Genomic DNA, 17,971 nt, shown 5'->3' with positions numbered 1-17,971 from the left:
AACATGATAAATCACTGGAAATATCTTGACGTTTTAATTGATACCTACAAAAATTGCTGGAGGCCAGGAACGCGCCAGCAGGTTGGAGCTTTTAAAATGATAAATTTACTTGTAAAAATGACGCCCCCACCCTAAGTCAGCGCCCGGTGTGGTGGCACCGATCGCACCGCTCTAGAGCTGGCCCTGCTTCTATCCCCTATCTCTCACTCACTAATGGCCTCCTTTTATTCTTCCGCCTGTCGTGCTGCCTTCCCCTGTCATCTCCCACTGTCTCTTTTCTTCTCCACTCTTTCTTTCCATTTATTTCTCTCACTCAACGCTTTCTGACTGTGCTCCCTATCTCGATATTAAATTATCTTGACTTCTAAACTTCTCCTTACTCTTTCGTTTCTATCAACACTTTTCCCGTCCTTTTTTCTCTTACTACCGCTCTCTCTTTCACTCTCTACCGCTCTCTACCACTCTAATTTTCATTGCCCACCCTCATCTTCCTCTCCATCATCCCCTTTCTCTCTTCAGCTGTTTATCTTCCACCATGTCTCTCTTTTTCTTCTTTCTGTCTATCTTTCTTCCTCTTTACCTCTCCACCCTCTCTTTCGCTCTAAACAGCCCTAATGACCAAGTGACTTCACTGGTACATTTCCAGTCATTGTAGCGACCAATGACTTTGGCAGGCAGCATAATTTTTAAAACGTAGACTATGTACAATTTCCCACTTGGATGCTATCACTCCCTCTACATTCCTACACCAAAGAACTTGACGTTGGAAGGTGAAGCCCGCAGACTAGACCAGTCACTTGCCGACTGTTAGAGTTCAGAGCGCCCATGCATGCGACTCGAGGTAAATCCCATGTGCAGGGCAGGACTGGCGGTAGCGGACACCAGGCATTTTCCCAATGGGCTGGAAGGATGGGGGCCAGTTTTCCAGCGGTAAGGGCCAGTTTTGTTACTCGGGGTGGTATTTGCAGCAGTGCTGCAATAACGCCCCCTGTAACAAAAGTGGCAGCAGTGCTGCTTCTCACTAGCCCACCCCTACCCCCAGGGCCGGTCCAGCAGAATTGCCAGTGCTGATGTGTATTCAGAGTCCGGCCCTGCTCACGTGTGAAGTGGAGTGTGGTGTGAGATATTTGTTGAGATGCAGAAATTTCCAGGCAGAGAGGGCCCACAGCTGAGTGAGTCCACTCAGGCCGAGGAGCGTCTGAAAATTCTACAGTAGACACTCCCTGCATGGACTCACAAGTTTGATGGGAGATATGCATTCTTATGATTCCACCATTCACCATGTGCACAACTTGGGAACAAAAATGGTGTTTGTTGCAGCTGGTGCTTAATTTGTAAACAACTAAATAAGTGCAGGGGCTCAAAGGGGATGATTTAGAGTTTGGCGGAGAGGGTGCTTGTTGCACCAGCAGAAACCCTCTCTGCCAAACTGAAGATCTATCTGCCTGATTTACATTTGAACAGATATTAAGTATGTGGGTGACAGAACCCACTACAACACTGTCACTGACAGAGTAAGGGTCATCAGACTTTTGGCCATTTGACCACCCACCTGATTTAGATTGTGGGGTCGAATGGCCGGTTTTTAGCACCCCCTACCACTGTGAAAAACCTGGTAGTAAGAGACAGTAAAGCGTTTGAATGACCCCCACACCATGGGAGAAGCCTCCCATTGTGTTGGGGTCATTAGATTTTGCTTTTTAGATGAAACAAAAGACGGTCGGCCATCATATTTGATAAAGCTGTCCGGCTGTTCCTGCCAATGACTATAGAGGTCCACTAGGCCGGAGGACATCTCTAAATTCACAACAAGGTTCTCCATCAAGGCGATGGAGTATTTCACTCCTTTGCCCCGGCGGAGCATAATCCGTACTCCGAACTCTAAATCAGACTCAAAATTTTTGTTAGGCGCCTGCTGCTGGTGTTCCACAAACATAGAGGTAGGACTACAATTTTGCTGACATTTCACAAACATAGAGGTAGGACGACAATTTTACATGAATGGATATGTACCGAATTACTTAATTGATTGTAAGTACTAACATAGAAGAAACAGTGATACACTATGGGGAATTAAATACAACTTTTACACATAGTGTCATTTGAATGAACTAATTTGCTTTCTGCAAAGGGCTACTCATTTTGCACTTGAATACATGAAAACTTGCCTCATTCTGTGTTCATTAAACCTCTCTGAAAACCGGGACATGTACTATTTACACACTGATATTTGCTGGGACAAATGGTGACAACCCGGGTCTATTGAGGAAGATTCTGGATGCCTAGTCAATCTACTTAGATATATTGTATCTTTATCTAACAGTTGCAGGTTCTTGTCATCCCTACTTTTAGGTCTCGCGCCTAGCGTAGCACTGCTCGCCCAGCGAGAGTCCTTTTGTCCGGGGTTCCGAAACGGACCCTGGAATTGTACACCCTTGTGCGTGTGTTTTTACTTTTGTGGCCTGCTATTGGCCTTTGCCTGTGTGTTTGTTTTTAAGATAGCACACAATAGGCCAAAGGCGGGCGCATTGCTCTGCCCATGGCCTATTGGTGTCTATTGCGCGCATTCTTGCCATATGGTTTCAATTATCGTGCCTAGACATGGGTGCGATAATTGAAACCATATGGCTCGCTGTGGTGCGTGCGTGCGCACCACTCGCGGGCTTCTTTGTTTTTGAAGCGATCGCGAAAGTGAAAGTGATCGCTTTCCCTGCCGCTTGCTTCTTCCTCTCGTCTGGTGTTGGTGCGGCCAGCTAGCATGAATTATTGGAGATAGCAGGTGAGTGCTTGTTAAAGTTTGTAGTAAGAACCCAAAGTGGGAGGGGGGAGGGAGGGAGGGGCGACGCACCTCTGCATCTTCGAAATGACTGTGCCAGTCAAACAGTGCTCTCCTCCGCATTTACCGCTTCAGAAAAAATACACCACCCTCCAAGGGAAGACGAACTATACCTGCGGCCGCCCTTACTAGCCGTCCGCGCTACTCACCAGTCTGCTGTCTACATGCGAGCTGCAAATGTCACAAAGCCCCTGGCTGCCTTTCCACCAGCCGGGATTCCGTTTTGGATGCAAACTTTTTTTTGCAGTACATCGGAATGTACACGGCGCTTGGGATACAGAAACAGTGTCCATCAGAAAAAAAGGGAAATTGTGCTTGTAATAAAAGAAACGACGAGCTACAGTGCACACCAACAGTCTGGCTTTTTTGTCCAGTGTAGCTTGGTGTGAGAGCAGGTGTAAGTTAAGGGAACATAATGCTGGCTGACATCTTGGTTCCCTTAACTTACACCTGCTCTTTTTTTCTGATGGACACTGTTTCTGTATCCCAAGCGCCGTGTACATTCCGATGTGCTGCAAAAAAAAGTTTGCATCCAAAACGGAATCCCGGCTGTGGTGCAAAGTGTGCACTAAGAGTTTCTACTTGTTGAGTTTGGAATTGACTGTTTCTCGCAGCCTCGCAGATGGAAACATGAATGTATGTGTGTGTGTGTTTGGCGTGTGCATGCCTGGGCGTGTGTGCGCATCTGTGTATGTGTGCATGCCTGTCTGTGTTTGCCTGTGTATGTGAATGCATTTCTGTGTGTGTGTGTGTGCGTGCCTGTGTGTGTGTGCGCATCTGTGTATGTGTGCGTGCCTATGTGTGTGTGCGTGTGTATGTGTGTGCATCTGTGTGTGTGTGCATCAGTGTGTGTGTGCATCAGTGTGTGTGTGTGCGTGCCTGGATGTGTGTGCGCATCTGTGTGTGTTTGCCTGTGTATGTGAAACCATCTGTGTCTGGGGGTGTGTGCGTGCCTATGTGTGTGTGCCTGTATATGTGTGAAAATCTGTGTGTTTGTGCGTGCGTACCTGGGCCTGTGTGGGCATGCCTGGGCATGTGTGCGCATCTGTGTGTGTGTGCCTGCCTGGGCATGTGTGTGCATCTGTGTGTGTGTGTGCATGCCTGTGTATGTATGCCTGTGTATGTGAAAGCATCTGTGTGTGTGTGTTTGCCTGTGTATGTCGAAGCATGTGTGTGTGTGCGTGCCTCTGTGTGTGTGTGTGTGTGCGTGTCCAGGGCAATGCAATCCTGCAATTCTGTCAAGATTAACATAACAAACATTTGCAATGCAATAGGTCTCGCATTATTAAAGTTTGAGCTATTGGTGTTGCATTATTTAGCAATGCCAATAGCTAAAACTTTAATAATGCGAGACCTATTGCATTGCAAATGCTTGTTGCCTTTGTTATGGTTTGGTTTCTTTTATTTTATTCCTCATTCTTTCTTCATGTTCTTGTCTCTCCGGATTATTTTCTGATCATGAATATTTTGCTCCTGTGCCCAGAAATGGATGCTGGTGCCCAGCTCCTGAATCAACTGGAGAAAACTAAGCATTAGATAGGTCAAAGACAAACAGGATCCTGGGTAGGACAGGCGATTTCCCAGTTTCCTGCTGCAGTGTTTTCGTGGTTGAGGTTCCTTTAACATGGCAGGCACTAAAATCAAATTCCAGGGCCTGATTCCTAAAGTAATTTGTCCTCTTAAACTCAGCTTTGGTCCACAAATGGCATAACATCTGATTATAAATTCAATTGCTCACATAATGTGAATTCACAAGTGCATATTGATCACTCAGTCATAAAATTACACCAGCCAGTATGGTGTGAGTGCATATGTGAGTAACCATCCTGCCCAGGGCTGTCATGTGAGTTCCTGGAAGGGAATGCCATGGAAAGTTTTTCATAGATTCATTCCTGTCAAGGTGAGGTCTACATTCATAGTCAGAGTGGGCATGGGGACCATTGGTGGGATTGTGAAGAAAGATGTCCATCTTAAAAATATATATATATATTTCCCTGTGGAGAAATAGAGTAAGAAACAGTAGCATGTGCAAATTCACTTTGCTAATGTTTCACATATCTATAAATGTGCCTCATGTTTAGTAGGGTCAGATGCTAGAGATAGGAATGTAGTTATAAGTAATGCATGGAATTGCAATCGGATTGTATCAAAGATGTCATCAATAAAAAGAATTATAAAAAAAATATTTGTTTTTAAAATGTGCTTCATATACATTTGCAGATTGTTATTGTTTAAGATGGAGACAACTTCTGGAAAATGGCAACTGTCACAGATCACCCAGAAATATTTCTAGAATTCATTATGAATGAGAAGAAACATAAATTTGCTCCACATATGCTTGTAAATATACAGGTGTAAATTACAGTTTTCTTTGAGAATTGGGTTCTATGGGGCATATTATCAAGCACGGCGTTAAAATTATCGCCGCTTTAGCGGCAGAAAACTGCAGCTAAAGCGGCGATAATGGGCTTGATAATATGCCGCAGAGAATTCCAATACAAGCCCATGTTGACACCAGAACATGGGCTTCTATTGGAATTCTCAAGGGCATATTATCAAGCCCATTATCGCCGCTTTAACGGCAGTTTTCTGCCGCTAAAGCGGCGACAACTGTAACGCCATTTCTTGATAATATGCCCCCCGGTTTTTTAGAACCAATAAAAAAAATATATTTTTACAAGGAATTCTACTCCAGTCGAACCCCGTTGAAATGTAAAATAATCCAGGGTAATTAATTTTATTTCAGGAATTTTATGTTAAGCTTGTTATGCGAAATTCCTGAAATTACACAAGTATCCCATGTTGCATAATTATGCCTCAGTTTGAAGCAAAATTAAAGTGTAGGACTGTAGGAATAATGGGAGCAACTAGAACAGGAGTAGCTGCTTTTTGTGGCAAATGTATTTTTAGCTCTATTTTTTTTAGCTCGACATGCTTCCTCATATCATAAATTGACGATAGGATGCATTTCATGCTAACATATAGTTCTAAATGACAAATTTACATGTCGCCTAAATATAGAATTTTGCATCCTTTTTCTGAAATATCATGTAATTACAAAAAAGCTAATTCCCAAAAAGTTGTTCACCCGTACTGCCAACACCACTATCTCTCCAGCAAGCAGTCAGTCTATTATGCATGCTTAAATCAATATGAGACCAGTTTTACACATTTTTACACTACTCTTTTTGGTACCCTATCCAGTCCTTGGTGACGCCCCAGAAATGGAAGCCCAGCGGCGGTCCGTGCAGGTAACAGCGGTGGGGTGGTGGGGCTGCGTTGGGGAGGATTTCGAGGGCCGATGCTGAAGGAAAATTAAATAAATGATTAATTTTCCCTCTGCATCGTCCCTTGAAATCCCCCCCAACGAGGCCCACCGCCTCACCGCTGTTACCTGTACGGACCGCCACTGTGGAAGGCAAATGGATTTTTAGCTCAGAATTGGCAGCACAGCTGTCATATGACCTTATGTGATCAGAGGAAAAAAAACTTTCAGAAGCTCTAATGAGAGCTGGGTTGTGACCCATGTTGATTTCCTTGAGTATAGCATTTGTACGGGCAGAATTTCTGTTTCTACTGAAACGTGTGCTTGTATTGCACTTTTTGCCTGGTGGGAAACTTTAGCTCAACACAGCAGGCCTGAGCTGGTTAAGGTGACAAACCATTGGTGAAGGGCATCGGCCTGATCTTTTTATTATGAAAAGTTAAAACAAAGGCCAAAGGCCTGACATACTTATTGTGAAAACATGATATAGTCAGTTGAGATTTAAGGGTGGATTTGTTTTCTCTGTGCTAATGAAGTATTTTGTTAAATCGAATATCACAGATGACTACAATATGAATGCATGTTGGTGTTGGATGCCTCCTTAGACAAGCCCTGGATGAGTGCATAAGATGATTATAAACCCACCAGTCACTGCAGAGCTACTTTCATTTATAAGCCAGGCTTATTGTCATTGGTTGATTGAATTTTGCTAACTAGGAAGACCTCACCAGGGTGGGTTTTATGTCAGATTATCATCTAGAGAAATGTTATGTTAACAGAATTTGTATCGCGCACAGCTACTCCAAATATCGCCTGACATAAATATTGAGCCCTAAATATCATTTACAAAAAATATTGTCCCGTTTGTTGTACATTTTCTGTTATTAAATCGAATGGGGCCTTATTTTTCCGTAAGTGATATTTCAGACACAATTATTAGGTCATAAAATATTCTGACAATGATAAGCCGGTGCCACACCTTGGAAATGCACTTTTTTACCCCCAGGCTTCAGTACAATGAGCTTATTCTGTGCCTTGCATGATGTAGGCATCTACATATCTGTACCCCATTTTCCTTAGCAAAATGTGGTAGACCTGCTATGGGCATTTCTATAAATGATGCACCCAGTACTGTAGCACCAGTTGTAAACCCTTGCTGGAACCTGGAATTAAATGCTAACGCAGTTGTGTGCTTCCATCCAAAAAAATAATAATAAATAAATTAATCATTTATATGTTTAGCCCACTCTGTGTATAGCTACGAGTTAGGTATGTATGCTAGGCTTAGATGTATTATACTTCTAGTATATTGTAATTAAAACAACTTTATTCCACTCTACAAGTAGGTACATTATTTAACTCGCTTGATAGTCTACATTGCCCTTACACCACACCAGCTATTACCGCGTGTGGCTATCTTAACCTATTCTGAGTTCCACAGGACTTAATGAGGCATAACGTGGCTTTATGTTTCTGGAGCACCGCTTTCTGCATATATTGCCTTTTCATAGGGCCTTTGCCTTGACGAATTTCACCAGATCTTTACTGACTATACATGTTAAAAATCTACAGTATTTACGATACATGGTAAACATTAGAGAACATGGTATCCCGATGCATGTGCGAATGTCTGTTTGCACACAAATCAGAAGTTACCTCACTACATATAACAATGAGGTCAAGTGTGGAGACACAATGCAATATATACACACTCACTTTCAATGAAATGCTGGCTTATAGGGTGATACAACTGTTTAATTATGCATATGTTTATTTATTTAGTAGTTTTGTAAAAGAAGCCATGCAACCTTGGAGTCACTTCAGAGTCCCAGGACGGATCAGATAAGAGTACAGCTGGGGCAGAGGGACTTTAGTGCCAGCATTCTCCATTGCAACCCATTTAAGGGCTTAGTTCTATCAAAGGGAAGCCATAAAGATGTACATTTTCAAGCTCCTCCAAAATCACATGCAATGTGGTTGGGTCTTCAGACTTGGGCTCAAGGCATTCCACATTCTCAGTCCTTGGACTCCAATGGACTTTGCTCCTTGTTTAAGCTATTTGAATGGTCTTTGGGAGATCAGATGTGCAAATACTGATCCAAAGGTCCTGCAATGATCATAGAGGGGTACCAGTTTCTTGGGGTACCTTGATCCTTGTCTCAACAAGCTTCACGTACAGTGCAGTTAACATGTGTTGCTTCACTGTGAGTCAGGTCCTTACATGATGTAATAGAATACAAAAGTGATGGGTGTTCCTTGGGGAGGGGTTAGCCAGTGAGTTAGGTCTGAGCTGAGAGAACAGTTGCTCCTGGTGGGGACAACTTGTAATTGTCTATTATGAATTTATTTTACTTACAGTAACCCTTCTCTTAAACCAGCAATCTTCAGCATGTTTCTGCTACCATCCCACATCTCAACCAGTGGGAGAAAAATGAAATGAGGTTCTGAAAAAAGTAACAGTTACACAGCAGAGAAAATGAAGAAAGCTGTTCACAGTACTGCCTGAAAACCCAGTGACCTTCCTGGTGGGAGACTGTAGAGAAGTGCTGATCTGATACATGTGGCTAGTTTAGAATTGGAAGTTCAGCCATTGCTTGGGCAGAAGAACAGCAATGAGAAGACAGACAGCAAGAGATAACAGCTTTCATATGTGTATAGCAACTTCACACAGTTTTCGACAGGAGTCTGAAGAATCATCAGGCCACATTGGGTGGAAAGAATAACTACTGGTCATAACGCTAGATGCTGGAATGGAGTTCATTAGTCAGTGATGCTGGCAGTGTGACACTGGGGTCCGGTAGACTACCAGGAGCAACCATTGGATCTCTAAAGTCCAGCACGGTAATAAATTAAATTGTTCTGCAAGATATGTTGAGTACGAGTACGAGTATTGCACACTTTTGCTTAATATAATTCAAGACATGGTCGTATTCTTTCACTCTCTCAGCTACGTTGTTTGGTGGGACAGAATGATGAGTGAGGGCCTAGTAGTGAGTTTTTGACTACCAGATCAGTTGATTTGCCAACTTGACTTCCTTCAGACTGGGAAGTCGAGCAGTCCTAAGAGGGCAGCTCCTTAGTGCCGTATCCAGCACTAACACCCATGCGCCAACCTTTTGGGCCCCTGTGGGAGCCCCCTTCTTCCGGTCCTGCTCTCCACACATTTCCGGTGCCTGAGGGGCAGTTTGGTACATAAGAGTACCCTCGAAGGGAGCACAGTAAGGGTGCTCGATGCCAAACCCCACACGTCTTTAGGGCAGGACCATGGGATGTAAGCAACAGCGCCTGGTTAGTTCTTTGGGCGGTTGCAAGCCTGAGCAACCAGGGGCTTGCCCTGTACCGCTCCACCCCTAAAAAGGTGTGAGTAATAATGTGGGACTGGCTTTGTTTGTGTGTTACAGATAGCTATGTTGCTATATGTACGCAAATAACAAGTGCATTTGCACAACATATGTTGAGGCCTTCTACACAGTGTCAAGGCAATACGATAGATAGTAGTCCTGCGAAGTTTACTAGAGTAAGCAAGGTTGGTGTTTCCAAGAAACAAATCCAAACTGTCAAGAATGCAAATGTGTGTCAAAAAATGATGTAAAAAAGCAGAGGCAATTTCAGGAAGAACTTGCGTTTGTGAAAAATGTCAATGTTTCCTTCTAGGCCTAACTGGGACTCATGACCAAATTTCTTTTTTGCACACATTCTGTCAACGTCCTGACAGGTACTTTGCCTCTACTCTTGCGTCTGTAATACATAGCAGGGGCAAAGGCAGAAAGCTTACCTCATGTGCATGTGGCAACACCCTGATAAAATGATGCAATGCCTTCTTGTGATCATTCCGGTGCACATTAAGTGTTGGCAGATCTATGTTGTCGAAAGGGCCGTGCAACCATCAGCGGTACCTTTTGTACAATCATAGTGCCCTAGCTATACCAAACGCTGATGCATATACCCATAGTACCCACACTGCACTTTTTGTAATTTAGCCCTGGGTTTTTCATTTTCATGATTGTGGAAGCAAGTGGACCAATATTCAAAGACCAAATGAATGGTAATTGTTCCAAATCCCTAGCCCCTCAGTCTTACCTCTTTCTGTACAAAGAAAGCTCTCTTTCACACAGTAGAGCCTACGGTTGGAGCATGTTGTAATGTTGCCCTGGTTCTCTGGCCTGTTATCCAGCTGAAAGTAGATTTGGGTGTCATCAGCGCTCTTATGGGGGTACAACAGGCATTGTCTAAGAGCTGAGTCAGACAGCACAGCAGGATGAAAACTCCACATGCTGCAGTGAAGGAAGACAGTTCTAAAGCTCTGATAGGAAGATTCTTAACCATTCCAAGAATGATACAGACCCTGCAACAAATTCTTGAAGGTCCTGTACTAGGAAATTGAGGTCCAAAGGGTCCTAGGTTCTTAGCAGGTCAAGGCAAAGGAGAGATGATTTCTTGTTTTTGGATAGAAATTCAGAGCAAGAAGTTTTCTTCAAACGCCTCCTCTATTATAGACTTCAGAGACAGCTGGGAGTCGGCTTCTCGCAAGTGAGTTCTTCAGACCAGGTATAACATGTATAAGGAAGCCATTTGTCCAGGATTGTGGCTATACTCATGCAACTGAGGTTTCTAAGTTTGGGTGAGCATGATTGCGTGGCTCACAATCAGTAGATCCATGCTCAGCCCTGAAGGCCTGCTCCTTTTCAAGGAAGTCGAATGCTTGACGGGAGAGTGGTCTGTCAATTAGCAATTGACGTGATCCATCATCAGGACCCGTAGGTGCAGCATCAGTTAAAAAATGAAGCACTGAATCCAGGAATGTTGTGATTCACTGCATTCACTGTGAGGGCTGACAGATTGCAAAAGTAATAAAAAAAGAGAAAAGGTTTCCTAATAAAGTTTAAACTGCTGCAGATGTACACATGTGGTAGTACAACAATGATTATCGTTTTCTGTTGTGTACATTGATGACCAAATAATGGTATAGTGTTAATTCACATTAGGCGTGCAGGTGTGCGTGACATGTTAAGTTCATGCAAAAATATGCCCTCTGCAGTTTAAAAAAAAAAAGGCAAAAATAAATATTTTAAAAAGATAAAATGAGCAACACATAGATATGGGTAAGTGCAGATAGTAATGGCAATAAACGAAAACCAATTCAAAACGGGAAACATTTTCAAAAACATTATGTGCAGAGTTTTTGTTAAATCAGCAAATGTTTACAAAGGGCCTCATTCACAAAGGTAATCTGAGACAAAATCCTAACTGTACGATTTACGGTATTCACAAAGGGCATTTAGGAGTAGTAAAGTTAGGATTTTGTCTCAGTTAAACTTAAGACCAAAACGTAAGTTTAACTGAGACAAAATCCGAACTTTAGTACTCCTAAATGTCCTTTGTGAATCCCGAAAGTCGTACAGTTAGGATTTTGTCTCAGATTACTTTTGTGAATCGGGCCTAACATTCACAATTTTCGAGTTGTGAACGTTTGTTCGCCTTGAACCTTGCAGAGGTTTTCTGCATTTTGCAGTATAATTTTCACTGCATTGTACGATAATTTCCCTCTAATCATACCCAGCCAAGATGAAACATGTTTGAGTACTCTTTCTAAGTTTACCTTGTACACAAAGACAAAACAGAACTCTAATAGCAAGTTTATCACTGAGACATGCACAAATAGAAATGAAGGGAAAACATGAAACTTCATGGAGTGCTAACCTTTTCTACACAACGCAGCAAAACTTGCCCAAAAAACTTTGCTACTTCACACACCCCAAACGAATCAACCTGGTTCTGTTCCAAAAGAAATGAAAAGACAGAAAATGATAGGCCAAGGCCCAGCTGCATAGGAAAACAAGCAAACTCAGAAACACTGCTGCCTCTTTGGACATCATCAGTGAGTGTAAGATTGACAAATGTCATCAGTTGTGGACACACCTCTCCGACATAAGAGGGTGGTAGAAACAATAAATCAATACCTCCCCTTCAGCTCATTGGTAGTATCTCACCTGATATCTCATGTGATATAGAATATGATTTACAAAAGCATGAGATTCTCTTGTCACACCCAATCAAACACAGACAGACACACAAGCACACAAACACAATACAAAAGTTGGATTCTTTGCTTCAGTGATTGCATTATGTGCATGGAATGCACCAATAAGCATGTAACAGGCTTAGGCACACTCTAATGTGTGTATGTTTAAGGGAATTAGTGGTGAAAGAGGTGATGTCTAATTTACGGGGCATAGCAGAATATTAAATGAAGAGTATTTAAAACCTAAAAACAAGTAATCTGTGTTAGATGTTTAGAAGAACTTTGATGAGCATTGGGGAAGAAATTACAGAATAGACCTTCCTGACACATTAGCAGCCGCGGCCCTTGCAGGTAAGAGTGGTGGGGCCGGGTGGGGGGAGATTTCTACAGATGATGACAAGGGAAAATCAAATAATAATTGTAATCGTCCGTCGAACTCCCCCCCCCCCCCTACCCGGCCCTACCGCTCTTTTCTGCATGGGCCGCCGCTACACATTATTATTTGCGAGGTGCAATGCCATGGTCTGAGCTGTGGCACACCTTTAACTGGTTGTGCAGGGCACAGGCTGGTTCAGTGCACCATATTTCAGTTAATGCTTTGCCCCCAGCACAGCCGCAAACTCTCACCTGCCCTAGGCAGAGCAGATGTTTGAAGCAGCCAATACGAATTTCACTGCACAGGCAGCAACCAGCCTGACATCAAAATGCACAGAGCGCCTCCTACAGGTGGGTGCAGTGAAGGACAGCATCTTCTTGCAGGGGGATGTCTGGCAGTGCAAAGGGCCCTTTTTCAGCCCTTCAGGGAACACTTCTTCCTTGAATATTTACTTCAGGCTTCCATACTGTACCGTTAAGGCTGTCACTATTCCATTTATAATGATTTTGCACATAACGACAGGCAAAACGCAATACGTGTTCTGTCTTTATTTAATACAATCAAATGGAAACGTTTCAAAATACAATCTTCTTGTGAGTCTCTTTCCATGCTGTCAGGCCAGTAGATGGGTATACTGGCCGCAAATAGAAGACATTTTCCTTATATATGTTAAATAGCTGGGGATGCCGACATTGTCTGGTGAATGTATTGTTTTATTGGGCTTAACTACTTTGTGCGCTAAAACCCTACCCACATTGAATAGCGAGTGTAAATCAATTAGTCAATGTGGAAGTTCACTGATAGCATTTTCATTTTTTCACTGACCAAAACATAAATGTGGATAAATATCAATAAAATGTGAAAAATGAATATGATTAAATACATATGAAAATGTAAAAAAAAAAAAAATCCACGCAACCAGGAGCTTCAGATATAATCTCAAAATGTATTGGAACGGTGTGATCTGAGTGAAACCTCTTTTCTCCACAGAGTCTGCACTTGATGGTCTCAGGGATCTAGACAATGTGTACAGCAACATCCAACAACAAGTGAATGACACCCTACGGCGGCGACGGCACGCGGGCGACAATGACTACAACATTGAGGTTCTCCTTGGTGTCGATGACTCTGTCGTTCGGTTCCATGGAAAGGAGCATGTTCAAAACTACCTCCTCACTTTGATGAATATTGTAAGTATGTGGGTGAAGGTATTCTCTATTTTATAATAAGAAATGTAATGTAGTGTCTTAAGCCTAGACTAACTGCAGGGCTTATCTGCCCTGATGTCAGCTTCTCTGTATTGATTTGAAGTTATGTATCATCACTAACATTGCACCTTGGATCCATGATGTGCTTATTTCCTCAATTATTTAAAGACTATGGGGCATATTATCAAGAAACGGCGTTAAAATTATCGCCGCTTTAGCAGCAGAAAACTGCAGCTAAAGCGGCGATAATGGGCTTGATAATATGCCGCAGAGAATTCCAATAGAAGCCCATGTTGAAACCAGAACATGGGCTTCTATTGGAATTCTCTGCACTATTATCAAGCCCATTATCGCCGCTTTAGCGGCAGTTTTCTGCCGCTACAGCGGCGATAATTTTAACGCCGTGCTTGATAATACGCCCCCAAATAGAGTGCGACTTTTTGGAGGAACAACACTTACCTGTCCTAGCTAAGGACCGGGGGATGAAGCTTTGGTTTGCATCAATGTTCTCTTGTTCAGGAAAGAGGTGGGAGGGTACGGTGGACCACTGATTTTCCATTATCGAGACATTTGCATGTGTACAAAGGTAATTGCCCTGTATGCTAGTGTGGTTTTTGTATCTCTGCCACCCAACCAAAATATTGCTAGGGGGTTTAGTATGAAGGATGTGTCAAGGTCTGTAATTTATCTGAGATCAGCATATAGTGCTTTTGGAGTCTATTAACAATTAATAGCGTTTGTGATTTCCATTCAGCGGTAAAGAATTGGGGTGGGGGTCCTATGGTGTTGGTGGAATGGTACGCATGCCTTAAAGTGGTGGAAGCCCCATCCTGCCAAACTCGCAGCTTCCCTTCCCCATTTAAAGGCGTGGACCCGCAGGGTTTCCCTGTGCAGAGCCTCAGCTGATCACATTGTCAAAACCCTTTGAAATGAAAGCCCACCCACTACAGGGTCATCAGGTCACAGTGATGGTCGTCCCACTCAGTAGGCGTATCAAACCTGGTTGGGTATCAGAACATCATTGTCAGAATATTGTACAACACCAATATTGTGTTCTAAAAATCATACACAAAAATATTGCCCCAACGGAATTAATCATGGAAAATCTACATTCAAGGGCACGCTGTCTTTTTTCAATAATTAGGGAACAATATTTATGCCACCTTTTACTTCTTTATGCAATATGCTGACATGTCCCTATCAAATATTCCTGTTCGGCAAAAGATCAGTTCCTTTATTATAGGCTCTGCAGCAGAAATCTCTAATTCTGGTGGAAGGGAGTAGAACCCTTTGTTTCCACTGACCACAGGGCTGATAGGCCATGCATCAAGGTCGAAGTTACCCTGTTGGTATGTTATTGAGAAGTAGTGGCATTCAGTGTAGAGGCTAGGCTGATGTTGAGGGAGCAATCTGATGGTTGGTGGATGTAAAGGTAGCGATGCCGTGGAGACTGACCGTTTTAGGTAAAAATTATCCTGGCCTGTAGAGGGCAGGTTTATTATTACGGGTGAATATATTTTTGTGTTTATGGATGCTGTGAGGTATCTGATGTACATTTCTAATGTCTGCTCTGGATACAGATGCATGGATCTCTGAGAGGAGACTAGAGAACAAACTTTTTTGTCATTATGAGATTTTGGAATCACAGAAGACACATCTATAAACAACTCAGTTTATTTATGTTTGTTTACACTTTAGACAAGTTACAATTATTGTTTGTTATTAAACCGTAGAAGAAATCTAGATGTTGAATGACTTTGGTCAATAGCAATTTTTATTCCCACATTTGCTCGTATAAAGCAGAAGAAAGTGCTTAGAACAACTGACTATATATATATATATATAAATTTGAGAATTATTTTATATATGTATAAATATAAAATGTATATAGCAGGCCTGCGTGGTCAGGTGCAACGCGTTACTGAAAATAAACCAACTGGTGGTATTACAAATCCCCTGAGTGATCGCTTTATTGGAGTCTCCAAACAATGAGTGGCATGCTCCCCCGGTATTATGCGATCCAACTGCCTTGGGCACGGTGAGACAGCAGTAGCGTATGGACTAATTATATATATATATTCACTGAAAAGCCAAAGGTTACACAAAGGTTGCAGGAACGTTATAGTTAGGCTCAGATTTCACTCCTGCAGAACCATTGAAATTTAGCGGTTATAGTTACCTGAACTAACTATAACTTATGCCCCCGCAATGCATTGCTTGTGACCTTGCATATTACATCACTCATGTCATGGTCAGTGACATCACTGATGACATCTCAAATGACATCACTTATGACATCATCCAGTGAGTGAAAGGGTTTCGTAAATATATTGGAGACTCTAAGATAGATAGTAAGCTATTGCATAAGCTAAATGAATATTCTTTCTAAACTAGTAATGAGTGATACTCTTTCTAACATATGTCATCTGATTGGGTGTTTGATTGTCTGTATCAGTGTTGGAGGGGGTGTCTTAGTGCTGTATTTGTGTGAGTGGATGTATAGGTGAATATGGGTGTGTGTGAGTAGCTGTATGGGTGTGTGAGCGACTAGATTAATGATTGAGTGTGATTGGCTGTATAGGTAAATGGCTTCCTTAGAGGCTATATAGGTTGGGGAGTGTGTGAGTGGCAGTTTTGGTGACTGAGTGACTGTGAGTGGTCTAAGGGTGGGTGAGTGGGTGTGTTAGTGGCTGTATGGGTAACTTAGTGACAGTTTGAATGGAAGTATGGGTAAATGAGTGTGTATGAGTGGCTATTTTGCACAGTAAGTTTCTGTGTGAGTGACTGTATAGGTGAGTGAGTGGGTGTGGGACTGCTTGCATGGATGTGTGAATGTGTTTGTAATTGGTTAACTGGATTAGTGAATGGATAAGTGAGTAGCTGTATATGTAAATGAGTGGCTGTGTGAGTAGCTGTATGGGTGAGTGAGTGCTCGTATTAGTGGCAGTGTGGGTGAGTTAATGGTTGTGTGATTGGCTATATTAGTGAGTGAGTGACTCAGTGAGTGGCTCTATGGGTGTGTATATGCTAGTGTGAGTGGCTGTATAGGTGAGTGAGTGGTTGTGTGAGTGGTTGTATGAGTGGGTGATTCAACTGTGTAAGTGGCTGTATGAGTAAGTGAGTGGGTGTGTGTGAGTTGACGAATTGGTTTATGAACGGTTATGTGAGTGGTTGTGTCGATGTGTGAGTGGATGTATGAGAGGTATAAGGGTGTGAGCAGGTGTGTGAGTGGTTCTGTGGATGATGTCATCAGTGATGTCACTTGAGATGTCATCAGTGATGTCACTGACCATGTCCTGAGTGATGTAATATGTTACGTCATAAGCAGCGCTTTGTGGGGGCTTAAGTTAAAGTTAGCTCAGTCAGGTAACTATAACTGCTGAATTTCAATGGTTTAATACAAGTGAAATCTGAGCCTAACTATAGCATCCCTGTAACCTTTGTTTTTTTCAGTTGATTTGTAAGTTTTTTTTAAAATTCTGTTTTCTAACTATAACATCCCTGAAACCTTTGTTTTTTCAGTGAATTTCTACGTTTTGTAAAACTTTTTAACCCTAACTGTAACCTGTCATCTTTGAGAGTAGGGGTGTGAGTGGCTGTGTGGGTCTGTGAGTTCTGTGTGAGTGGGTGTGAGTGCCTGTGTGTGTCTGTGATGGTCTGTGAGTGGGTCTGTGAATACTTGTGTGAGTGTCTGAGTGGGTGTATGTGTTTCTGTGTGGGACTGTGAGTGGGTCTGTGAGTGCCTGTGTTGGTCTGGGAGTGGTTGTGTGAGTACCTGTGTATGTCTGTGAGTAGGTGTGTGAGTGGCCCTATGCATTTTGGGCATTTGCATACTTAAGGTATTTAAAAGGGAGAACCATGAACTCTGCTCTCACCAGGATACAACAAGAAAGAAGCCATTCATCACAGTCACTACACATAAGACAGAGCTTCAATACATCAACGTTAAATTCACCTCCATTAAGGATTTCATACAATTTTTTGTATGTGGAATGTGAGAGGAAACACACTTGCTTTGACTTCGCCTAGCCCAAGAAGTTAGTATTGTTTGAGCTTTACCGAAGTGGTGCTTCAACTGGGGACTCTGCTGTGTTTATATTTGTAAGTGCTTCCTGTTGAGGTTTAATTTCTGTGAAATCCGCACCAGGACCAGAATGGAACCTAATTTTTTCCAAAAAGAGTCCCCAGGTTTGCCGAAAACATCTACACAACTGGAGTACTCATTTGGTTAATTAGTAAGTGCTACCTCATTGGACAAATGTAT

General features: G+C 42.6%; 1 protein-coding gene across 1 annotated transcript in view; it reads left to right on the top strand.

Annotated features, from left to right (window-relative positions):
* ADAMTS3 (ADAM metallopeptidase with thrombospondin type 1 motif 3) overlaps positions 1–17,971 on the top strand; it is a 558,188-nt gene that overhangs the window by 323,081 nt on the left and 217,136 nt on the right. The window contains exon 5 of the mRNA XM_085636296.1: positions 13,490–13,689. Coding sequence (XP_085492422.1) covers positions 13,490–13,689 — 200 coding nt within the window. The remainder of the gene's footprint in view (positions 1–13,489; positions 13,690–17,971) is intronic.

This window comes from Triturus cristatus, chromosome 2_1 (assembly GCF_964204655.1).
Source record: "Triturus cristatus chromosome 2_1, aTriCri1.1, whole genome shotgun sequence".
NCBI lineage: Eukaryota > Metazoa > Chordata > Amphibia > Caudata > Salamandridae > Triturus > Triturus cristatus.
This window is presented reverse-complemented; position numbering and strand designations above follow the sequence as displayed.